Here is a 26,854-nt window from a genome sequence, read left to right on the forward strand (position 1 = left end):
AGGGCATCAACACCACCACCACACAGAATGTTTTATTTGTTGCCTATCATGATTAGCCAGAGTAACAGTAGCATAGCAACAGAATGTAAACAGTAGAGCTTTGACACTATGGATTTTTTCATACTGCAGTCTAAAAGCAACGTATCACCACAGTTTGGCGGCTTATAGGGGTGTGACGATAAAATAATCTGAATCAAGATATCGATTCAATGATCAACAATCCAATATTATTGATGCACACTGAAAACATCAATAGACATTGTCATCTTTAAGATACACCTTTATTTTAACATTCTCATGGCATGTCTGTGTCACTATACCAAGCACACCTCTTACCTAAACATTCGGGCAGGCACCAGGCAGATGATTGTTAGCAGCCAAGAAAAAGACAATGAGGATATTTTGATATCGTCCTATATTGATTGCAGGCCACTGAACTGAGTTGAAACTGTACCGTGGCAGACTTTGCGATGTCTGCAAGTATTCTATCACTTTCCAAAGAGTCCAAATCATATTGTGATGAAACTTGTGATTTACGCTCTTAGGGGCTTACCACCAATGCAGTCGGACAACAACTTAATATCTGCTGTCTTACATTCGACACACAATTCTGAGTCCACTCGCTCATGAAGCAGCTCCAATCTCCGTCTGTGGCATGGCAGACTTAAGTGTTTATAGGCTATTACCCGTGATATGTAACCAATCAGATACTGATGTGTGTGGGAAATTGAGTAAGGCTTAACAGAGTGGTGACTGCAGACAGAGGGGCTGCATCAGAGCCAAAGTAGCACATTTTTCAATTTACTATATTGGCTTATTATATTGCTTCACATGACTGCGGTGATGCGGTTATCATCACAGCCCTAGTTAACAGTGTGTGTATGTGTGTTGTCAGCTTATAGTTGTCTTTACTCCTCCATAATAACCTTACTTTTGGTTGTATGTAGCTGCATTAGATCTGCCCTTATGTAGACCGAAAGGAAAACCAATCTCATATATTTTACATTATGTTTCTGTTGAAATACCTCCTGTATGTTTAACACTGTTATCTGGATGACATGTCTGTATCTGTATGTGTCATCTGAGGTTTGCCAATATCATAATGGCTCTGTGAAACAAACCAGTATGGCTTGCTGTCAGTGTTGATAAATTGTCCATGAGGAAACAGTGTCATTAGTGTTGTGGTCAGACAGAGGAAGTGGGGAATTGCTGCAGTAAACACTGTGGACTGTCTCCGCCACGTTCTTCCTCTCCCCTCCCCAGTTTTGTGACCTGCATACTGATCCCCATTTTTAACCTGGAGGACATCTTGTCCCAGTCCCAGCCTGGTAACAGAAGTGACACTTTGATGATCTGGAGAGGACAGAGTCAAGAGCTCTCTGCTGTCATGCCCGTTTCATCTTTTGCCTTTCTTGCCTTCTAAAGGTCTATCTCAGCCCTCTCTGTTTTCAGTCTCCCCTTTCTATCTCTCCCTCTGGTGTCTGCATTGCAGTGTACTTTTCTTTCCCCTATCAAGCAAGAGATGTTTATATCAGCAGTGGACCTTTAACTCCTCCTCTCCTCTCCTCTCCTCTCCTCTCCTCTCCTCTCCTCTCCTCTCCAGATGGAAACTAACAGCACATATTTCTGGATGGATGCGCTCTTCTTCTCTCTTTACAGTATCTGAGACATCGGGAGAGCATATGTTTCTTGACAGCAGTATTCAGCAGGAGGAAACTGTGCACACTAATCACAAAACCCCTCGACTGTTAGGTCTTTCCCCAGCTGTCGGCTTCATCCAGTGTAGATGCAACATGATGTGTTTGAAATGTGAGCTTGATTTCAACCAAATTACATCTCAAGGTCAGTGGGGTTAATACCAGCTCACAACTGTTGCTCCATATCTAATGTGCTTAATTAGCTGGGAATTAGAGAGGCTTGGTTGATACTCGTGTATTCAGAGGTGGAGAGAAAGACATTTTTGTTTCAGTTGTCCAGTATTATGGGATCATATCACATGGCTTGACTGCGTCAACAAAGGTGAACAGAGGAGAATGCTGCAGTGCAGAGTACTGTCAAGGTGACTGTCTATCTTGGGTCAAATTTATAACTAAATTATGGTAGCTGCCAATTTACTCAATTATAGCTTTTGGACAGCAGCTGTGCGTCTCTGCAGTCTTTCTTTGAATTAACAGGGTATTCTTGTTCAGACCATGAATAAAAAATTTTATTTTTGCATTGTTTGCTACCTGTGCTGTCTGTCAAATTTCATCTGGTATTCTCTATTGACAAGTGCATTGTTTGAATTAGATTGTACGCACCTTCTTTCCTGTGCCCTGTGCCTGTGTCATGTTACCACTCACACTGGGTGATGTGTGTTCTGTGACTAGCACTATCATTCAGTCAGGTTTCCTGACAGATGTGTTCACACAGCACACCCTCACTCCTTTTGCGAGATATATTTCCTGCAAGATTGCCTTTTAATTTTCTTCCTCTCCCCCTCTGGAGAGGTGAGCACTTCTCCTGTTTGACAATTCCAAGCATTTCAAGGGATTAGAGGAACGACCACATGATACAACCCACCAGAATAGTAAACAGGCCTGTGTTGCCACACAGTAAGCTGTGAATATGAGATAGGAAAAGCAGTGTGACTTGGAGAGTTTTTTTTTCTCTCCCCCTTTGGACCAAGTTTGCTTTCTTTCACTAACTGCCCCACTGAGTGTGGCCAGCTAAAAGGTGTGATTAATTAGTAGAGTGGAACAAAGGCAAAGTGCTCTCCTTCTCTTTCCTTAAGTGCCATTCAAAAGCAAACAGACCAGCATTATTGGGCTTTCATCCCCATTTTAGTTCATATCAGTCTGGCTCCTTTAAAGTGTAAGACTGGCCACAGATGAAAGGCCTCACTTCTATAACCATTGGCTCCTCCAGATGACAAGGTTTGGCATGGGACTGAGGAGGCGAGGGTAGACGGTGGAAAAACAGTTTAAAAGCATTTTACACCATCATGAATCCGTAGAAAGTGAGAACTCCATGTTACAAAGCTAAACCTGTCGGTTTCACTTAAAGCGGACCCTCCTGTTCGACACATCAGAAGTCTAGCACTGATTCTCCACTGAGTTCCACAAGAAGGGAGCTGTCCTCTGTGCTGAAATCAAGACGGGCAGCTGGTGTCTAGGGTAGGAGCTAAGGGAATCTCACTGTTTAACTGCCTCTTTATCATTGCAGTAATCAGTCACTTCATAGCCTCCCACATGCAAGGAATCTTTCAGGATCCTCATACTTTGCCCTTAAAGTCTATCATTATTTTTTGTAGTTCAGCATTTTGTAATGAGCTGATTAAGTATAGCCTGGGGGTGAAAACTTGTTGATTATTTGGATTTTGCAGAGCAGGTCGATGTAGGAATAATTTGACATCATATTCTAAAAAACAGGACCACTGTTTCATTGTTCTCTGGTTTCACCTTCAAACTTTTGAATTTATTCATCCCTCTGGCTTTTGGGATATGAATAATATCCAGATCCCATAACTCATAGGGAGAGCTACTTTTTCAAAATGAATGCAGCTTCCCACAAAACTCCCTCAAAACTCTCCTCGCACCACCCTTTCCTTCAAATGCTGTGCCGTCTTATTTAGTTTAAATGTTTCCTGATTAGCAGGGAGGATAAATGGCATTATACAGGTGAAATTATGAATAATGTGATATCACATATTCAAATAACGGGACCTCTATTGTCCTTTCTGCTCCTCTGTCACCTTCATACTTGGGCTGTGTATTAGTAAGAATCTGACAATACGATATGTATCACAGGGTCACAATTGCAGTTTAAAAAAAATCTGATTCAAGGAAAACTGTCAATGCTAGCAGTGCCCCCTTTTTTTTTTTTAACTTTTTCTTGTGTTTACGCCAGCAACAAGAGGAGTCAAATGACTGGGGGCAGTACGATTAAAGATGGGTAAAATCTTATTTTTATGCAGACCTGCGTGTAGCGTATTGCTTTGCTCAGTGCCTTCTTGCGGGGTCCAAAACTAACTTTTTCACTTACCAGCCAGGCTGGCTGGTAAGTGAAATTTTTTACCAGCCAGGCAGATACTTTACCAGCCAACCAAATAAAAATTGCTTTTATGTGCTGTAATTTGCTATCAGTATTATTTAGCATGTCATTTGGGTCTTGTATGCGATTCTCAATCAATATTTTAATAGTGTGCACTAATATTAGTAATAATGTATGCTAAAATATGAATAGCTGTTTCAACAGTTAAGTGTAATATTTGGGTTAATAAATTCTGTAGCATTCTTACTACAGTACAAAAAGAATCTTTCATTAAGGAATTTTACATGAATCACTGACTTCAGTCCCCTTTGGACAGCTGAGACATAAGATTTTAGCTCGACCAGACTGCAACAGCAGGGCCTGCCCTATACGTATAAACATGAATGTCTGACCAGTGGTGGACAAAGTATTCAACGACATGACTTGAGTTAAAGTAAAGATACTCTTGGTCAAATATTACTCCAATACAAGTGAAAGTTGTTCAGTCATTTTTCTTTACTTAAGTGAAACTGCACCAACTGATTAACATACAAGTAAAGAACAGTCCCTTCATAAGTGAAGAACAGTCCCTAAAGTGCGGTGAGGTTTGTGGATGGTTACCGGCCACAAAGAGAGAAATGTGAACGGCTCGTTTCTCCTCTGACACAACACATACCTGTGTACTGGGCTGTTCACGTACGTTTGGGCAGCGATCGCAGCTCACCGAAATTCTCGCGCGAGCCCGTTCACATTACGGCCGGGTTCCACCAGCTGCAAAAGTAAGCGTCATGTCAGCATAGCATCGCCGCGTATTCATTTGGGCTCCACTGACTGCGTGGAAGCGACACATAGAGAAGCCAGCGGGGTTGTTTACCGTTTGCTGAGCCATGAAATGTTAAAGCATTTTCCACCAAAGTTATTACATATATTTGAGTTATCTACAAGTTTACTGTACTGTTTGTCATCTACTCGCTTCCAAATGTCTGCCATGGACATTTACACAATGTCACGGATAAACATGGGTAAATGCATGACAAAAAAATTATCACATAGGCCTATCACCTCTGACAATGGTTTATTCATTTAAAAACACATTGTGCTCGTTTAGGACACTATTTCATGTAGTTTTTATCTGCTGGAGGGTTGCGTAGGGGAGCGTAGCGCGACAAAAATAGAAGAGCATCCTAAAATAGAGAGTTGTCGCACCGCTCCCGTTGCCGGTGGAGCCGCTGTAATTGATTAACAGGGGGGCAAGCTGCTACGGGACTCGCGCTGCAGAAGTGCCGCGCTGTTGACGTGCCCGGTGGATCTCGGCCGTCAGACGCGCATTTCTCCACACCGGTCGACAAGCGGTTCTGCTCCCAGCTGTTGTCTCCGTCACATTTGGGGCTGTTTTTCCATCATGGGTAACTGCCCGGCTTGACACATTCACTCGCGGCTCGCGCAGAAAATAGACCAGACGCCGAAACGATCACTGCAGGGCAGCTCCGCGGCCGGTGTGGATGACACAGTCGGTTAACATGGGCACCGAAAGGAAACTGGCTTCGCTTCGAGGCGCTTCGAGGCTATTCACAGCGCTTCCGCGGGCGGTGTGGCCCTGGCATTACGTGACCAAGATCGTCTCTGCCTGAAACACACATTACTCTGCCAGGAAACCAGCCGATACCAGCACCGTTCTACAGTAACAAAAAAAATGCATTTTTTGCTGGTAAAAAAATAAGTCGCTAGAGTGGCGAGTGGTCTTAAAAATTTACCAGCCAGAGACAAAATCTACCCGTAATTGGCGAGTGGCGAGTGTTAGTTTTGGACCCTGCCTTCTTGCCCACTTCCTCTCTCCCATTGTTTTTTATGACACTGCTGCTGCAGAAGTGTGAGCTCTGCGTCAGAGATGTAGAGAATCTGCCCACCCTCCACACTCACAGTGACAAGGCTGACTGTTATAATCACAGGGTTAACATTACCTAATAGGTTTAACCTCAGAGTCAGGATGTTTCTGTGTTGGTGTGAGTTTGTTGAAACCGTCTAACGGCTTGGTCAGATGTTAGCTGCTGCTGTTGGCTAGTGCTAACCAAGCAGACGATGAACAGACTCTCCGGTGTAATGGCAGCAACAGAAAGTTTGCTGATCCTTTTAAACAGTGAGGTGGGTTTGTATCCAATTAGGCGTGGATTGTCTCTCTCATAGGTGTCGACCTCTGTCACGGGTCATTAGCTTATTGAGGGGTTCTTTAATTGTCTCCCAGGAGCAACTTTAGCCCCTTTTCCACCAACATTTCCAGGAACTTTTATTACCAGGAATTTGTTTACATGGGTAGAAGAATTCCTGGTAATTTGTGTAGTTTGTGTTTCCACCGCACCTCAAAGTTCCGGATAATTTATTCAAATTAGTGTGATGATATAGATGATCCGTGCCCTGTATTTGGCTCCACCAGCTTGGCTGGTTACATGCTGGTGTGTGGAGAGGAGGGACTGGTTGTCTTAGCCAGCAGCTAAGTTTAAAAATATTTTAAGATAAGTGTCAAACTAAGTTAGTCTTCATACAGACAGCTTTCATTTGAGCTTATTAGTAACAATTCACTATCAGTTGAACTAACGTGCTGTCCTTGTGTAAGACATAACCTTAGTGACGGTGGATGAGAGACTGTGCTTGCTGAACACTGATAAAGTATTGGCTTCTTACTCTCTAAGGTATAATGTCACTTACAGTAATGAGTTTAGCTGCGGTCAACTCAAGTCATTTTCGAGTTATCTTCACTTTGTTTCCATCGCGGCCGCTCGGCCGTTCACCGGGTACCGTGTCACGTTGGTGTATGTGTGGATGTGTGTAGAGGAGATCAGCGCCAGCACAAAAAAACCGATACTGTTAGAGCTTATCAGTACTACGGTCTTTAATAATTTAGCTCCTAGGCTAATTTAGTACTGGGTTTTGGTACCCATCCTTAATCAAAACACAAACGAAGTGAAGCTTGTAGAAATGAAATAAAGTTTTCAGCGGCTACCCGTACCAGGAAGTGCAGAACGCTGCATTTGTTTGCTTCACCGATCAGTGTTCTTTGGCAAACAGCCCTGCCCCTCAAGAATTCCGGGTAATCTGAAAAGTCCTGCCCCCCTACTAGGTACTTTTTCCAGGGTAAATTTTGGTTAATTTCGATGAAGACACGCAGAGGTTTTTCAAAATTCGGGGGAATTGATAAAAGTTCCTGCGGTGGAAAAGGGGCTATTGTGGCATTGCGCTGGCAGCGTTGTATGACTCCAGTTTGGGCAGCAGCAGATCTGCCTGCTCATCATCTCCCCCGGTAGCGAGAGGATATTATATATACTATATATTTTAACTGTTTGTGTTAATCTGTCAGATTTCTGATTGGCAGCTTAACGGTTAATTAATAACATTCCTAACTGCCACAAATGTCAGTAAGCTATTATATACAGTACAGGCCAAAAGTTTGGACACACCTTCTCATTCAATGCGTTTTCTTTATTTTCATGACTATTTACATTGTAGATTCTCACTGAAGGCATCAAAACTATGAATGAACACATGTGGAGTTATGTACTTAACAAAAAAAGGTGAAATAACTGAAAACATGTTTTATATTCTAGTTTCTTCAAAATAGCCACCCTTTGCTCTGATTACTGCTTTGCACACTCTTGGCATTCTCTCCATGAGCTTCAAGAGGTAGTCACCTGAAATGGTTTCCACTTCACAGGTGTGCCTTATCAGGGTTAATTAGTGGAATTTCTTGCTTTATCAATGGGGTTGGGACCATCAGTTGTGTTGTGCAGAAGTCAGGTTAATACACAGCCGACAGCCATATTGGACAACTGTTAAAATTCATATTATGGCAAGAACCAATCAGCTAACTAAAGAAAAACCAGTGGCCATCATTACTTTAAGAAATGAAGGTCAGTCAGTCTGGAAAATTGCAAAAACTTTAAATGTGTCCCCAAGTGGAGTCGCAAAAACCATCAAGCGCTACAACGAAACTGGCACACATGAGGACCGACCCAGGAAAGGAAGACCAAGAGTCACCTCTGCTTCTGAGGATAAGTTCATCTGAGTCACCAGCCTCAGAAATCGCAAGTTAACAGCAGCTCAGATCAGAGACCAGATGAATGCCACACAGAGTTCCAGCAGCAGACCCATCTCTAGAACAACTGTTAAGAGGAGACTGCGCGAATCAGGCCTTCATGGTCAAATAGCTGCTAGGAAACCACTGGTAAGGAGAGGCAACAAGCAGAAGAGATTTGTTTGGGCCAAGAAACACAAGGAATGGACATTAGACCAGTGGAAATCTGTGCTTTGGTCTGATGAGTCCAAATTTGAGATCTTTGGTTCCAACCGCCGTGTCTTTGTGAGACGAAAAGGTGAACGGATGGATTCCACATGCCTGGTTCCCACTGTGAAGCATGGAGGAGGAGGTGTGATGGTGTGGGGGTGTTTTGCTGGTGACACTGTTGGGGATTTATTCAAAATTGAAGGCACACTGAACCAGCATGGCTACCACAGCATCCTGCAGCGACATGCCATCCCATCCGGTTTGCGTTTAGTTGGACGATCATTTGTTTTTCAACAGGACAATGACCCCAAACACACCTCCAGGCTGTGTAAGGGCTATTTGACCAAGAAGGAGAGTGATGGAGTGCTGCAGCAGATGACCTGGCCTCCACAGTCACCGGACCTGAACCCAATCGAGATGGTTTGGGGTGAGCTGGACCGCAGAGTGAAGGCAAAGGGGCCAACAAGTGCTAAACACCTCTGGGAACTCCTTCAAGACTGTTGGAAAACCATTTCAGGTGACTACCTCTTGAAGCTCATGGAGAGAATGCCAAGAGTGTGCAAAGCAGTAATCAGAGCAAAGGGTGGCTATTTTGAAGAAACTAGAATATAAAACATGTTTTCAGTTATTTCACCTTTTTTTGTTAAGTACATAACTCCACATGTGTTCATTCATAGTTTTGATGCCTTCAGTGAGAATCTACAATGTAAATAGTCAAGAAAATAAAGAAAACGCATTGAATGAGAAGGTGTGTCCAAACTTTTGGCCTGTACTGTAAATAAATGTAAACTATTAATTAAAATGTTTTTGAGGATCAACACAGAATCACTTACATCCTGATACTTTAAGCTATAGTGCGTAACTTCTACAGGTCCGTAAATGTCCGTTTCACCCAAGCCACTACTAGAGGAGATGACACAATGCTGATTAAGCCGATCGACTCCTCTAACATCATTCCCGCACTGGCACACAGGAAATGCTTCCTCACAACAAGAAGGGAGGGGGAGGAAGAGCGGAGAGTGTCATAGCAAGAGGTAGAGCGCAGGTAGAAAGAGAAAGCAACATGGCGGAGAAGCGGCCGAGACACGGTTCAGAAGTGGATCCTACCACAAAGGCAAGTGTTACTCTGTGTACGGTGTGTGGCGACTGGCAAGTGTTACTCTGTGTACACAGCGTGTGGCAAGTGTTACTCTGTGTACACGCATTATCCGCTGGGAGGCGACAGAAGTTATGCACTATAGCTTTAAGTACGTCAATATTGCGTAGCAAAATTTTCTAAACACCCCTACATCATAAGATGATGTGGCACACAGGGCCAAGAGATTTTACCACACCTGGCATGTATTTCCATTTATTCCATTTTCCTGCAGATGAAAATTGTAGTCATGCTGTTACTGCTGATTTAGGTATAAGCATGAGCAAACATCCTGACCAGTTTACTTCAAGTCCAGAAAGCTAGACAACTTGCACTTTCTGTGCTTTTTGAGATTTGCTACATTTCATTTTCCTGTTAATTTATTGTCAGAGAATATGAAAACAGACAGTTCACACCTTTCCCAAGGTAAGGCCTTTTACGTTTGACATTGTAAGAAGCTTTTAGTATTCAGGTCACGTTTCTATGCTCTTTTTATGTGATTACCTATCCCTTCTTCTTAAATACACCACAAATCGCTTTTTAGTGTTTGCTTGGGGACTGCTGATTTTATACTATTTTCTCTGTGATTGAAATAATGGTAGCAGCTGTGTCAGTTCAAGGAAGCATTTCAGAGCCTGGAGATCTTAAGAAAAAGGAGGCAACATACTTTGTTGAAGATGTTAATGAATAGATATCGGTTTGTGTGTTTGCAAGGTGGGAGGTCAAAATGCAATGCTTGTTTGTTTGACTGCTACTTTAGTTGATGTTATTCTCTCAGTTTGATGTTTTCTAGCCCTGGATAAATTGGCTATTACAGGAGAATCATTTTATTCCATCTTAGAAATGAAATGACACACGCTGCTGTTGTGGCAGGGAGCAGAGACCGGGACATTTAATACAGCTGTACACTGCCAGGATCAAGATAAGATTAGATATATGAGGTGGCTGTGATGCATGGTGGGACACAGTCACTCTGCTGTGCACAGAAGATGACGGGAAGATCAGATGAGGAGATGCACTCTGTCCTCTGTCAACTGTGTCTGGGCTTTACCCATGTGATCTCTCTCTGCCCTCCCTGCCCACACCATAAAGCCAAAAACATCACAGAGTTTTACTTATGTTCTGCATTTTGCATTTGGTAGCTCAGTAGTGTAGCAGTTTGACCTGTCCCTTCACCGAAAGCTCCTGGATTCAAACCTCCACCTCAGTTCTTGTTTTTGTAGCATTTGGTCTGGTTTTCTGCCTTGAGATCAATGCATGCTTTTGACCCCGAATAAAAACCCGCAAGTTGTGTTGTCTTGACTCTGTCAGCATAAAATCTCTCTTTTCTCTGCTTGTGTCTCTTTTTGACATGTGCTCTCCCACTCTTTGGTGCACTCTCCCTTACCAGCATCTTTCTTCTTCCCACTGCAGCATTGTCACCTTTTTCATTTGCTCTTTCCCTCACAATGTGTATCTTTGCCATGCTTTTAAGTCTGAATGCTGCTAGAGGCTTAGCCTGTTGAGCTGCGGAGTTTCAGGTCTCAGCAACAGTATGACTGCTGTTGATCTGCCCTGTGTGCCCTAAACTGCACTTTTAATGACAGTCTCAAACCTCTCAGTAAACAGATCTGCCCATGTGACCCTCTGCCAGCTAGATATCCACTTCACTAAAATGAGTGCCAGTAAGTGGATCAGATACACGCTGAATAAAACTTGGGACTCTTGTACACTCCACAACCCCACCAGTTTCTTGTCCTTTTCCACAGTAGAAGAGAACTGAGACTTGTTAATGTTCTCACACCCCCCTTGAGTCCCCTCCATGTTTACTGTCTCCCTGGTTTGCTGGTTCTTGTTTTGTATTGAGGAGAGCACGGCTGTTGGTTGTTGACAATGTTGATGTCATTGAACTTGAGTATTTGCATGAGCAAAGACTAAAAACTTGCGATAATGTCAAACATTTTTTAATTTTGTCGGAACGTCAAGACAAGAAAAAGACTGAGTTTTATGACAATCTCTACAACAATTGAGATTATGGACGCACACACCAACTGAGGTAAAACTCTCATGATTTTATTCTGATGTTGGAAATTTGACTGACACTGGTCAATTCTTGAGGATGTTTCCTCAAAAATACAGAAAGATAGTGTGATAATAATATAATTTTCTTGTCTTGCCTTGATTGTGCTGAATTAAAGCGGGCACACTTGAAAAAATATAAGTTGGCCATCCAGATATCCAACACTTTTACACTATAGGGGAATCTGCACTAACTGCTGTCTTCAAATGCCCCTGTTGTGCACCAATTAACCCAGGCTCACCCTGTGCTTTGGAGTGAAATACAGCCAGTGGAAAATATTGTTCACTACGACCTTGACTTTCTTCTGAAGCTGGTACACTTGAGTGTTCATGAGACTGTTGACAGAGCTAGAGCTCAGCATTTTAACGCTTTTAATTTACTCAAATCCAAAAATTAATGGCACCACTCCAGTGCTCCTTTTTGTCTATACAGTGTGATATTTTTTCATTATCATTAACAGTGATGTGTCTATTTCTTATGCTCTGGCACAGGCTGCCGCACATTAAGTTATAAATTAGGAGGTTTTTTATGCACAGTGAATACATTAATTATTTGGTATTAATAGTGAAACAACCTCAGCTTCATTTGTAGTTCACATGACTAGAATATATCTATATTTAGAAATCAAAGTAATTAAGAAAAACATTGGAATTGCTGCAGAGTTTAATTGGTGACCTGACTATGAAATACAGTTGAGACATTAAAAAAAGTAATTTACCAGCAATTAGCACCATGAAGTGTACTTTACATTGGCTTAAATGAACTGCCTGGAATAATTTATTGGTGATTTGGGTTCTGTGAGCTGCACAATACAGTAAGATAAGACCATTCATGTTTGATTGCATATTCCAAATGCAGAAGTTGTGCTAAAACATGTTTAAACAAAGGAACTTTGTTTGAAAATTGCATCTTTTATAATCTTCTACTCGTTGCACATAGACACAGATTGAATGAGTTATTTTTTAGTTTACTGATCCACCATGACCACGTTAAGCCAACCTAATAATCAGAGGGTGGGATAACAAAGTTGTCAATAAACTGACAGACAGATGTTTACAGACAGATGATAAATTGTTGCTGATTTTAATTGAATTAGGAGAAAGGAAGAAACGCAGCACAGCTCCATTAACTGTAAAGATTTTCCTAAATTCTCAGTGATGGACTCCCTGGTAGACTGATTCATTACGGAACACCTTTCATCTTCAGTTTCCTGGGAGCTTGTTAGTCATATCTGTATGCTGCGAGCATCTAGTTCAGTGGAGCATAAACACTGTAATCTTCAAATCTTTAGCAGTGTTTCCACAAACAATACACCGACTCTCCTCACATCTCAATCCCAGTCTAGTCACATGCAGGGAGTTAGTCCTTAATTCAGGTCACATTCTCTGCAGGCCTGCCAGTGCTGCTTACTGGTAGGTTTAGGCTATCCTCTACTTAAATGCAGTCAGTGCTGCTGTGTAGGTTCTGGAAATAAATGCTGCAGTGATTCTCACTTCATAATGTTGGCACTGTGGCTGTAAACGAGGGATGGTGTCCTTAAATTTTGGTACCTAAATATTGCTGTTATTGTTGTTTTTATGGTTCTTTACATAAATCGTAATTGTGTCTTTTCCTTCCATGTTTTATGATCCCATTTTGCTGCTTTTGAAGCACCTTTTGTTTTTCATTTATCACTGAAATATTAAATTTGAGAGGACAAGTGTTGGCAAATGTGTTAAACTGCTCAGCCACTATCAGACATATGGATGTCAAATACTTGCCATGGATTTGCAGTCTGACTCTACATGGCAGGAGATGTACTCAGAAATTCAGACATACCAGGTGGCTGCTGTCTGGTAGCTGTTAGACTAAGCCTAATTTTTAGTGAATGAGAGGAGGCTGTCCAGGTGTCACACAGAAGGTAGTGGGCATTATGCAGTGGGTATTATGCAGCCATTGTGTCCCCTGTCTAGATAGAACTATTCACTCATGTACTATATCCTCAATTATAATGTATTCATCTGCTTTAGAGTCTGTAGCAAGTTGAGAATAGTTTGGTTGTAACTTCTGGCTGATGCTTGTTTATGTGTTCAGGTGACTGGTTGATTTCATCCCTGTGCTGAATTTTTCTGTTAGCCACATGGCCAGTATCAGATTTTTGGCCTTAGTCAAATAGATGCAGTTTTCACATGGTTGCATGATGGTGGCAATGCAAATATGAATCCGGATTAAGTAGAAAATGAGGAAGTGTTCCACTCTCTCAAGCACAAGGAGCAAGATATGGTCCTGTGTTACTTCAGAGACTGTCATATCTATTGCAAGTCCTGCTCTCTCTTTTTCTTCATCTCTCTGTCTTTCCACTTTCTCTCTCATGTCTTTTAATTAAATGAAATATAAATTAAATGTAAGCAAGCTATATAAAAGCAAGCTGTATTTGCATAACTATAATTTAGTACAGTATAGCCCAAGAGGTCTCACTTGTGTCTCTTATGCTCTGTCTTGCTTATGCTCAGTGATATGATCATTTCCACAATACTAAAGGCATGTCGACATAGAGTATATTATAATTCATCCTTGTGCACATCATGATGATGCATCTGGTTCATGCAGTTCCAGGAGGCAGCTTTACCTTGTTGCATCTTGTCCAAGACATTGCAACAGTTCTCTACCATGTTTATTTTAAGGCCCCGGCACACCAAATTGACTTCAATAAAGCTAGTGGTGACGGAAGTTGACTGTTGAGTCGCCTGTGTCTCAGCCAGAAAGTTGCATTTGAACACACTGCAGAGACTATAGCCGACAGCCAACTCAGCTTTTCCAAAGTTGTGAAATATTGCCGTTCTGTCAGTGATTTTGGCATCGGCCAACTACGCAAAAGGGTTTCGTGGTGGTTTGATACACTGCTGGGCGGTGTGAGTTTGTAACGCTGCCGGACAGAACCTTTTGTGGCGTTTTGATACGCCACCAGTCAGCCAGAAGGCACCTGTTGCAGCAGTATGACATGCAGGTGCAGGTGTCAGTTCATTATCTGGCCGGATGGCACCTGTTGCAGTTGTATGATATCCCGCTGTATGCTGTCAGTTTGAAACGCTGCCAGTCAAGATATAATGTAAGGAGCTGAAAAGTTCCTATAGGGCGGGCAGGAGGTGTGGTGGATGGGCCCAACAGATCCTGGACTGTCACCCGTGAGGCCCGTGTTCGCTTCGCGTAGGAATGTAGAGCCAAACCATGATGTTCTTTTTTTAAACCTGTGCTTTTGTTGCCTAAACCTCACCATGTGCTTTTGTTGACGTCCCGGCTTTGGTTTTGGCATCCCAGAACATCATCAGCAGGCACAGGAGGATACCTATCGCATAATATGTAGTCAGAGGGATTTCACTCACCAACAGGCTCTGCCAAACATTGTTGGTGAACATACTGAATGAGCTGGAAAAAAAGCTGATAAACCTCAAAAACTTGGACCGCAGATGCCCGACATTTACCAACAGCTGATGGTTGGCTTGGTGTCAGGGCTCATATTGTGGCCAATAACAATGCCCAGATAGTTAGAGTATGTTGGTGACCAGGTGGGAGCAGTTGTCCTCTCATTGAAGCGGTTTCCAATGAAAAAGAGGAGGCAGGCAGCCGACACGTACACATAGTGACGTCTTTAAAGTAAATAAACTTAAACTTAAAACTTTGTGTTTTTGCTGACACAACATCACAATCATTTGCAACAGTTTCAGATCCCTCCAACTGGAATTATCAGTAACCTTTGTCTGAGATCAGTTGTGTAAATGTACCCCCATGTCAACAGTCAGGGGCATATCATGTCTTGTAGTGTGAGCAGTGCACTAGTTTTAATAAAAACATTAGGGACTAAACAAAAAGGAAGTTAATATTGCCAACTTGGAAACATTGATCCTTCCTCTTTCTCCCTCTCTGTTGATCGCTGCATGTTCTCTATACGATCATTGCCTTTTAAAGGGAAACAGAATAATTATTTTCTCGCTCCCAGTCAGTATGCAGCTCTGTGGTGTGATTAACTCGTCATTGAAGCAGAGTGGGTAGATAGGGCATTTGAAGTGTGGTCATTAGCATGATTCAGCATTGATGTGAAAACCATTCATCAAACTAAATGAAACCACAGAAGCAATAAGCTGATTTCTAACACGTTTGACCCCCCCCCCCTCAACGTTCCACACCCCTGTTCCTTAAATGGCTTGACCTTTATTTTGGTGACATTTTTAGAATAAAGAAAGAATGTCCCTAGGTAGGCTTCCAGCTCTTTTCCAGCTCTTTATAATCGTTCCCTGGAGTGGCAGTGCCATTTTGTCCCAATGCATGCTATTGTTTGCATAATATCTTCGCACATCTTTCTTTTCAAGACATTCATTTCAGCATTTACACACTGAAGAAAAACTGGAACTAAATGCTAAGGATTGTCATCTTAGCAATTGGGCTCTGGTCAACTGAAAATCCAGCTGGCACTGACCTAAGGTAACTACAGCTTAGACATTGCGTGCACATTGCTAATTTATGGTTTTGTTGGGTTTTTTTGTCTTCAGGCACATGTTTTCCAAATTAGTTTGACTTTTTTGTTTTTGCATGTGGTTCTCAGTTCCACATTTTTTGTACTTGCATGTCAGGGATGAAAAAAAATCCGGATTCATATCATCCTCTCTAGGACTGCAACTGCTAATGTAAGACGATTTATTTCATTTCAGTTATGAAAAATATAGCATCCAAATGACTTACTGTGAAGTTCTTTTATTGTCTGACCTTTTTACCTCTCTGTTCAATTCTCTTGTCTTTTGAGGGAGTATTTTCATATTCATATTCATAGTATCACCTTTCCTTCAAAATACAAGCTTTTTTTCAATGACATATTCTAAAAAGAATGTCAGTCTAAAGTAGAAAATGCATTGATTTACAAAATATCTGTGAAAATCTGAAGTTATTTATGCTAGTGCTTTTGTGAATAAGTTGTGAATAAATTACATAACTACTCTTTTATGTCTTTTGCTTTTGAACAGTTCAAACATTTTCATCTGCCTTTGCCTCATTGTTGCTGAAAAATAGTGTTTTAGAGTGGCTGTGAAGTGTTGGAAAATCCAAGTAGTCTATATGGATATTATGTTTCGTGTTTAACTCCCTCTGGTGCTGCTAAGCACTTGGCTGCAAAATGGTCAATTCATTGTTTCCTCCTCTTTATTTCTGCATACCACATTTTTGCATCATATTTTATCCCTTTGACTGCATTTGGCTTTAAAAGTCAGCTGGAGGCTGTTCTGACTCTGTAGTTGATCCTTGTTATTGTGCTTGGTACGCTCAAGTTTAATCTGAGAGTTTGGCCCCCAAGTATTGACAGTGCTCTGCTGGAATAAGAGAACAAGTTATATTGTCCTTTTGATGACATCCATGTTTGTTTGCCTGGTTTTCTCAATGCTGTGCTGTTTTTCCGGCAACACTGAACATCATATTTCGGAGCTTCTTGCTACCACACAAATGCACCACACAGAGATAGTTAGTGTTGCATGCACTTCATGAACTCCTGCCTCTTGCCTTCTGATGTTATCTTTTATCAAGTTAGTGCATTCTCTAATTGTTATGATCCTGAGCATGCAGTTTAATGGTATTGTTGTGATTTTGATGTTGCGCATCTCATGATATTCATACAAAAATGATGCAGTGGACATTGACTAATAACAGCGTCTGCCATTGTCCACATCTGGCCGACTAGATGAGTGTGCTTTTGAACCTGGAACACTTTTCATTTTTTAGAAATATTGGTGAGGACACCCCTTCTCTCCACATCTGCCCCCAAGAGACTCCTTCACTGCATTGCGTGCACTCCACCAGCAGCCTTTGTAAATAGGACATCAGTTCTATTTATTTTCACCCAATTTAGTGGCCACTGTAGGCTTCCCTTGGAAACTGTCTCAAGTCCAATCTTTGCTGCCTGTCACCATGGCAACGGCGAGCCTTCAGCCCTGGCCTAATCAGAAGCAGTTGAAAGTGGAGGGATTCTTGAGGGCTTAGATGTAACTCTTTTAATTCTCTGCCTCATAGCAGTGACGCACAAATGAATTCTTTCTAAGGGAAAAAAACATACTTGATTGAGGCTCATAACCCAAATGCGCTAAAGGAGAGGAGCCACGGGGGTGAAAAATTAAACTTACGCACACACCTTAATTGCTTTCACATAAACAATTTTTTTTGTTTTCCTGCACAGTAAAATAAATGCCTGCTTTGCGGGTTGCACTATTCCCAGCACATTAAAGAATCACAATAATGGCCTAGGCTCTTTCATTTCCTCAGACACAACAAGCTCTGCTGGATTATCTGTAACATCACAAGATCCCATTCTTTCCTGGCCAGCCAGGTGAAAGTGACTACAAGCTTGTGAGCAGTTCAGTGAACCTCGGGCCCATGTGCATGAGTGAGTGAAAGGCATTATTGCTAATCTAGTTTTACCTCTGGTTTGTGAATGGTAAGTCCTTCTCTCAAAGTCTCTGTGCTATTACAGTGAAGGGAGCTTGCTGTCACTCACTACTCTGGTGTAACTACCCTGACAGGTCTGCCAGCTTGAGCTGCATAGATACCAGCTAGAGCCTAATTAAATTGGTATTACTCTCCTGCCTCACATTGTAGGTTTGTTGCTATAACCGTCCTCTCTGGTTTGCAAATCATCGACCCGCAGCTCCACCGAGCTTCTGAGCGTCTTAATAATCCGCCGCAGATATTCTTAATTGAAATTATATGATTAGCTATAGCTGCAAGAGGCAGGTTTTCTCCTTCCGTGGGCCCCTCTCCTGAGAACAGGGAAATGGGTTAGCCTTACCTCAGTCTGCAAAACCCTGATTTGAACCAGCACACGGGTATTTGCATCATACAGCATGGATTGTTGGCTGCCGGATTTGCTTCTCTCCATTACACTGTGCTTCCACATGGCTAAGATTTTCTGGAAGTCTGTGTGTGTGTGTGTGTGTGTGTGTGTGTGTGCGTGTGTTTGTGTGATTCTGCAATTCAGTGCATTCACACTATATAGAACTTTCACGCCTCTTTGATGTTGAATTATGGTGCATTCAAAGAAATGTCAGAAGATTTAATTCCATTTGCGTTCATGGTTGAGTGGAAACAACATGAATACTGATTGGCTGGGTGGGTGTGCAGAGATAAATGCTTAAGCTGACGCTTGACATGCTGACTGACAAGTTGTCTTTTACTAGGAGTGCAACACAGACCTCAAATACTTGTAGCACCTGAAAGACTTCAGTCCGAGCCCATCATTTTTCAATTTCCCCCCTTTAGTGAGACACAGGCACAGAAAAGAGCAGGCTGTACGTGGAATGCTTAGTTGACATCTCATATTCTGAGCTCCTAGCCACATGCAAAGAGAGGCACACTTTAGATGTCTCTCATATTAATACATGAATTCTGAGGGTGTCATCATTATTACATCAATTAACAGTTCCCCCTTCCACAAAAATACTTTTGCGATTTTATGTAAAGTCACAGAAGCAACAACAGGTTTTATTTGTAAAAAGATTTGAAAGACTGGAAAATATTATGTTTCTGATAAATCTAACATGCTTTTCAGTATTTACTTGTGAATCAAGCTTAGTTTGAAATCATTGCATCCAGTGACAACTGTGATAAACGGAGGCACAACACAGATTGACTGGCAGATTTATGGCAACATGGTGACCGCATGGCAGGATAAGGCCTGCAATTCTAAACTCCTACTGAATACATAATGTGATTCATTATTCATCATACAAATACTTATCCATTTGATGCCATTTAGTATAGTTGTAATTTCCAAGGACATATACACCAGTTTTTAACAAATACAGACGTGGAGAAAATAAATCAAATATCATGATATTTTTGACCATATACCTTGATATTGATATTATAGCATTGACCATTGGTGTTTTCACAATATGTTGTGGGTAAAGTGGGTATAGCAGGGCTGCAAATGTTATTATTTTCATTTACTGTTTTCTCAAATCGATTTGTTGTTTGTTCTATATAATGTCAGAAAAGGGGGAAAAATGTTGATCAGTGTTTTCCAAAGCCTAAAATGACTGCAAATGTCTCGTTTTGTCTACAGCCCAAAGATATTAAGTTAACTTTCACAGAGGAGTAAAGAAACCAGAAAATATTAATACTTAAGAATCTGGAATCAGAGAATTTTGACTTTTCTTAAAAAAAAACAAAAAACAACTTAAACCACTTAATAGATTATCAAATTAGTTTCAATTTCATGGTTTCAGATTAATTTCATATTTGTTGCTTATCAATTAATCAAGTAATCATTGTAGCTCTAGGGTAAGGGCAAATAAAAGAACAGTTACAACAGTCTGGTAAGTAAAAAAAACCCCGTCACTTTACTGTAATGCACTTTTTAACCCGGTAAAGGAAACACTTGCGATATTATAATATCCAAGATCTTCAACAATAGCAAATCTCATATCACAATATTAATATAATATCGATATATTGCCCAGCCCTAATCATGAGTTGTGGGTAATCTGTGGTTGAACAAATAATAGCAACAGTGTACAGTATCAGTACAGTAACCCAGCAGTAAATATAGTGTACTGAGATATGGTTAAATTACCCTTGTGTTTCTTGAATGTCCTGACTCATTTGTATCTGAATTTATGACACTTGTGTCTTTCCCAAAGCAACTCCTGCTGTTTTGTGCAGATTACTGATAGGGCTATCATCCCACAGTCTCAGTGAGAAAGGATTTAGCCGAGGAGCTCATTCTCACCAGCACACTGAGCTGCCGTCGGGTTTGACTGTGGTAAACAGAGCAAGGCTAGCAGTGTTCTATCACCAGAAACTATCAGGAGTAGAAGTCAGAGATAGGGGAAAAATAAATTATTGTACAGCCACATTCTCTCACTGCCAGTGTTTCCTGCTGTTATAGTACTTTAGATAACTCCTGGAAAGTCAGCAGGGAGTCTGAAAGAAAATGAAACATTTAATTCAGATGGGGGAGTTTTGGAGGGAGTGAAAACTCACCCTGCTTTGCCCCTGCCTTTTGTTGTTTCCATTGTTTCCTTTAAACATTAGAATTACGCAGTGGCCACCATTGCAGATAGCATAATTTACTTGTTAGATAATACTGTGCTACACCCAAGACTGCTTCTGCATGGTAGTCATTAGACAGGTTGTAATATGTGAAGTTTAACACCTTGTAATTACATTAAGCATTGCTTGTTTAAGAAAAAAAAGGATGTAAAGGGAAACTTCAAATACATTATTATTATAGAGGAGAACTTTTTTTAAAAAAATTTAATTGTGCTAGACATGAGTTACAAAGTAACAACATGTGTGTCAAGCATGAACTCCTCGTGAGGATTTCTTAAATGTTCCTTTCTCAGGAGGATTTCACTGGGGGCCAGAATATCTGCAGAGGTCTCTTCCTCTTCAAAACAAACAAACTGTGATTTAAATTCATATGCTTCAAAAAAGTTTGCTAAAAAAGCTGCTCATTGTGAAGTGGCTGGTAGAGGGTGAAGCAGAACATGAATGGCCCTATTTAGAGCCAGTGTTTGGTTTGTCCATTCTGGGCTACTGAGGAAACATGGCAGATTCTGTGGACAAGGACCTGCTCCCAGTGTAGATATAAATGGCTCATTCTAAGGTAACATAAACACAACTATTCTTAATTTCAGGTGATTATGCACTAACAGAAACATAACGAAACAACTTCTTATATCATTTTTTTATTTCTGACCATATATCTCCCCAAATCCTAAACACTGGACCTTTAAACTTTCAGACTCTATTACTTTCTAAAAGGTGCCATTTGCAGCAATCACATCTTCAAGTCCTCTATGCTTTTACCGTCTAGTGCTTTTGAGCTGTATTGTTGAGCTCCTAGTTCCTGTCAGATTGGATGGGTACAGTCAGAGGAATCGCAGTCTTCAGGTCTCTCCACAGATTTTCAAACAGATTTACTTCCAGACCTCAGACAGTGTCTGGGTCACTAGATACTCAGACTCTTGTCATGAAGCCACTGCAGCACTGACTTTGCTGTGTGCTGAAAGGTCATTGTCACACTTAAAGTTGAATCCTCATCGCATTCTCAGGTTTTTTTTTTTTTCGTTAAAAGATCTTCTTGCATTTAACTTTGTTTGTGGTCTCGTCGGTCCTATTGGTAATGCTGTAACCATCATCATCTTCTTTGTTGGAACAATATTAGCCAGGTGATGAGCCATAGCTGTTTGCTGCAGCTTGGTTTGCCACATGCCGTTCAGGCCACCATTCCATTTTTTGTCTCACCAGACAGCAACTGAATATTTTTGTCTTGTGCTGTCAGGTTTACGGTCATTAAGTAAACTCCAGGCATGCTGCCATATGCCTTTAATTTAGGAGTGGAATCTCTCCAACTATTCTACCAAGAAAGCCTAATTAATGGAGTGTTACAGAGAGTGTTGTCTTCCTGACAGGTTCTCCATCTCTGCAGAGGAACTCTTAAGCTCAGCTGGAGTGGCCATTTGGTCCTAATGAAGCTCTAACAAAGAGTCGGAGTCGGTCCAAACGATTTTTTATACCCTTCTCCAGATATGGGCCTTAACGTAGTTATCTCAAAGTTTTGTTGACAGCTTCTTGGACCTTTTATAGTTTTAGTTTTGTCAGACTTGCCCTGTCAACTGAACTTACATAGACAGGTGTATTTATGCTGTCATGTTAAGATAAAACATTTTTGGCATTCCATTTTTATTAGATAGGTTACAATAGAATCACAGTCAGGGAATCAGGAAGAGAGAGTGCAGTATAACATGCAACAATCATACCATAATCATATTTTACTGTTTAAATATGTAAACAGACTGCAGCAGTTTGCCCCTGACAATTTGGTCATTTACTTCTTAACACTGATTATGGGGTTTATGTCACTAAACTTAAGTGGTATTCTAACTCTGCATCGATTTACTCTGTAGAATTTTGGCATGGCTCAGAGAAGCTCTGCTCTCCATGTATTAAGTGTGTAATCAGTGATTTCATGTCTTTATTTACCTCTTGTAGCAGAATGGGTGAAAATTATTCGAGGATCTGAATCTGCAATTACACTGCTTCTCAGGATTGTGGCGTGCCTGTGAATAGTGTGATTAATGGCAATAGCGTTGAAGAATGATGAGGCTTAGTCTAGACCTCATGGCTCTCTTTCCCCCCTTGCGTGCCATATTGGGTAATATGCGTCTGGCTGTCAAGAGGAGAGCCTTTCGTCTGATGATAATAACTTACTTTGAGATGAACAACCTTTGACAACATCTAGATCCATAAAAAGTCTTTATTGTCAGTTGATATATTGGTAATTTTATGCCATAAAAGGCCACAAAGTAAGAACCACAGGGGTAATGAGAAAACACAGAGTAGGTAAACACAAACACTGATGTCACTATTAATCCATAAATGCACCACCATTTTCCTGTCATCAGCAGCTTGATTTGGATGTCTTTGTCCTGACATTAAACTTAACATGAATAACTTTTTACCTTCTTCTCTTTCCCATTCATCTTTGATAGTGACATTTGCACCTTCACTGGAATGCATAAATGATTTCAAAGCAGAAGGGGGCTTAACAGCTGCTGTATAGACTCCATTATTAGGTTTTTGTCCTTAGCAGTGTTTTATAAGGTTAGTATAATGCCAAATATGCTTAATTTAGTTTCATATGAATCTTGCTTTTTTTTAAATGAGTTTGCTCAAGTACAACTACACACATGATTTGATAGTTAGAAGTATTTTTGTTGTAACAAAATGTGTTTCGTGAGCTTGTGTAGGATTTTAGATAATGTGTGATATGTTGGATATGTTTATGTGAATATTCCATTGTATAACTGATCATCTTTTGGACATGACTGGGGATTTTGGTACAAACTGATATTATACTGCAAAGTGCAATGCTCACTACCCAATTAGACTTGGCCACCAGATGCAACATGTTTTATCTGACAGAAGGATGGAGCAACAAAATGTTGCTTTATTGTGTTTGGCTCTGTGCAGCAGGACATGCATGGTGGCATTAGGCAGGTGGTAGGAGCAGTGGGCAGTTTGGCACCGATGATTGTCTGCACACCAATAAAGAACTTTCCACCAATCTGTTAGTTTTCCATATCAGTAAACGTAGTGACTATATTTAGAAGACAGACGTGTTACAGCTTGCTCAGCTTTATAGGAGTCGTCTGCACATATTGGCCACTGAGCCAACTCAGACTGCACATTAGCCCACCCCATGAGTTTTCAAGCTGTGAAATTCCTGTTATTGTTAGTGCCTCACTGCTCTCTGTGCTCATTGATAAAGAGCTTTGGTTTTCAGGATCAATTTTAGCTGTAGAGATGGTTTTAAAAAATATGTCTGCAATAGCTGCTTGTTGCTGAAATCTTAAGATTCACTCTGTCATCTACTGCTAGGATCTACATACCTACAGCAACAGTTAAAGGTAAAGACTTAAACGTGGCACAGTTGGGCTTAACAAGGTTTGATTTTTTGAAATTAGTTTAAGTGCATGATTTCCCATAAAACGTCCTCCCACTTTTCTCCTGCACTTTTTTAAAGGTTCAGTGTGTAGGATTTAGAGGGATATATTGGCAAAAATGTAATAAAATATGATAAGTGTGTTTTCTTCAGTGTACAGTCACCTGAAAATAATAGCTAATTGTTGTGTTTTCTTTACCTTAAAATGAGCTGGTTGTATATTAACATAGAGAGTGGGTCCTCGTTGACGGAGTCCACCATATTGCACTGCCATGTTTCTAAAGTAGCCCAGAATGGACAAATCAAACACTGACTCTAGGTAGGGCCAGTCGTGTTTTTATTTCAGCCACCATCGTTGGCAGTCCCTCCGCAACGAGAGTGTCTGAAAAACACAGATTTGTAACATGATACTGCTTTATTCAGTGTTTTTACTCTTTTAAATCACCGTATCAGTTTGTTTTGGAGAGGAAGAGACCTCTGCAGATAATTCGGCTCCTGGTAAAAACGTCTGGATCAGAAATAAGGTGAGCACACATTAAGAGTATCAGAGAAAATAGGTGAGCGCACATTTGCAAGTGCAGGAAAAGCCGAACAGGTGAGGAGAAACACAGATTTGTAAAAAAAAAAAACAACAACCCCAAAACGCTTTTTTCAGTGTTTTTACGGCTTTTAACAACCTGGTCTGTTTATTTTGGGAAAGAAGAGCCCTCCATGAACAACTCGACTCCCAGTCAAAACCTTCTAAACAATGAAGGAATTCCAACCAGGAGAAGTTTCAGCTGGTTGCCATTAAATCCCCCTAAATCTTACAATAAATCTTACTTAAATGCACTGTGCTGTGTGTCATACCTGAAAGTAAATTAGACACCCAGCTTCTGTGGAGTTACTTTATTTTTTTCTGCACAACAACTTCACTCTGAGGAAAGACCCTCTCCAATCTTGAAGTCCAAGCAATCCAGTGACACACATCATTGTAGTGTACTTGCTCCAAGATCTGATGATGATTGAGCCTTGGCTCAATTTATACCTCAATGGACTGCTCTCTTTCCTCTACTTTAGGCTGCTTTTGATTTCACCCAGCTATTACCTGTCAATCACAGTAATGTGCGGTGGATATCAAGACCCATTTTCCACTTGCTTGCTTTGATGCCCACCAGCAAGTTGTTGTCAGTGCTTCCCATATATACCATGCACTTCTTTAGAGGGCTAATTTCATGCTTGTTGAACTTGAAGAACTGCATTATTGATTGTTGTTTTCTACTTTCTTAATAGTGATTATCATTTGTGACTCAAAAGGGCCAGCAGGGCTATAGAGAGTCCCTCCCCCCCCTCTTTTCATTAAATGCCAGGCTATTTTGTTTTCATGGGTGCTTAAATTCTGATCAAAACCTTTTAAAAGGAAAGAGATCTCCACTTTCCTCTTCCAGTCCTGGCCAGCCCTTTAACATCAAAGTACTGACCTGAAAAATATGTGACAGGGTCCTCTTGGTTAATTTCCCCTTGGAGAAAAAAAAAGATCAAGAACAGGGTTGAAAACTTGGTCAGACAGCAGTGCTCAGTGTGGTGAAAGTTTGGTTTAATCCACATCACTCCATGCCGGATCATTACATCAGCAGAGTATAATTTTAACAGCATGTGAAAGGCATAAAAATCCAATCTTTTCTTACATTCCCTATCTGTCCCATCTTATTCTGCAGTTGGTGGGCGGTGAGTTTGATCTGGAGACAAACTTCATTATCCAAGATGCAGAAAGCATCGGCTGCATGGTGGAGCTGTTGGGGCACTGTGACGTCACCTGCCAGGCTGAAATCTGGAGCATGTTCACAGCCATCCTTCGAAAAAGTGTTCGCAATCTGCAAACAAGCACTGAGGTTGGCCTCATCCAGCAGGTGCTGCTCAAAATGAGCTCAGTGGACGACATGATTGCAGGTATGATAATGGTGTGAGCAGGCCTTTGTTTTGCTCAGCAGCAGTGATAGCACATGTATGTTCATTTTCCCATAAACATGCCTTCTTAGTTTTAGCTTTCAGTTGGGCTATAAACCATATGTCCGTATCTTTTAGTGGATCTGCATTTTGAGTTACAATAGACGGGCAAAGCTGTGATGTAAGTTTTGGGTGGGAAAAGCTCACTTCCATCTGCAAGCCCTGTTCTGCAGAGGCTAGGTGACTTCTCCAAAGCAGCCATGCACCAAAGGTCCACTATAACATGAATAAAGAAAACATAATTGCAAATCTTTAACTTTCACCAATTTGATTTTCCTTACAGTATTGCCTGTGTTGTAATAGTGTCAACAAATTAAGTCAAGATCAAAACAGTAAAGAAGGGCAGCAGTGAATGTATTACTTGCTTAAATATATTGAAAATATGGAACAGATGAAGTGTGGAGTCTTTGGAGTATGCTTTACAGCTATTTAATTGTCAGCCCGTTTTTATTTATTTCAGTAATTCAAGAATTCTTTTAGATGTCACTATCAAAGACATTTTAAATTAAATTTTGACTTCACTTTTACATATTAGATCCAGAATATTTTAAAATATATTTGATAATAAATTAAAGTTTGTTTGTTTTTTTCCCGCTAGCAGCAAGGCCTCATGATGCTCTCATGACAAATGTCAGACACGTCATGAAATGTGATATTGGTACTCATTTATTTCGAGATTAGGAATCATCCAGAGGTAAATGGCTGTGTTGTGGTCACTGTTAAGTTACATCCTGAACTTTGGTCTATGAATATTGCAGTCTGTAGGGAATACAATAGTAGTTTTTGGTTTTATCCTTCTGGAAAATGCCCCTGAAATCTGTATTCAGGTCACTAAATGATGTTTCAGCCGATGAAATCTAAATACATTTTCCTTGCGGTGTAGCTGTGCCTCTAAGTTAAACAATTCACAGTTTAGACTTCACT

The 26,854-nt window shown here is 40.9% G+C and overlaps 1 protein-coding gene across 4 annotated transcripts in view; it reads left to right on the forward strand.

The window, feature by feature from the left end:
- nbeab (neurobeachin b) overlaps positions 1–26,854 on the forward strand; it is a 235,287-nt gene that overhangs the window by 36,437 nt on the left and 171,996 nt on the right. For all 4 annotated transcript variants that reach the window (XM_049575634.1, XM_049575636.1, XM_049575637.1 and 1 more), the window contains exon 2: positions 25,642–25,873. In XM_049575634.1, coding sequence (XP_049431591.1) covers positions 25,642–25,873 — 232 coding nt within the window. The remainder of the gene's footprint in view (positions 1–25,641; positions 25,874–26,854) is intronic.

The sequence above is a fragment of the Epinephelus fuscoguttatus genome, linkage group LG5 (assembly GCF_011397635.1).
Source record: "Epinephelus fuscoguttatus linkage group LG5, E.fuscoguttatus.final_Chr_v1".
Taxonomy (NCBI): domain Eukaryota; kingdom Metazoa; phylum Chordata; class Actinopteri; order Perciformes; family Serranidae; genus Epinephelus; species Epinephelus fuscoguttatus.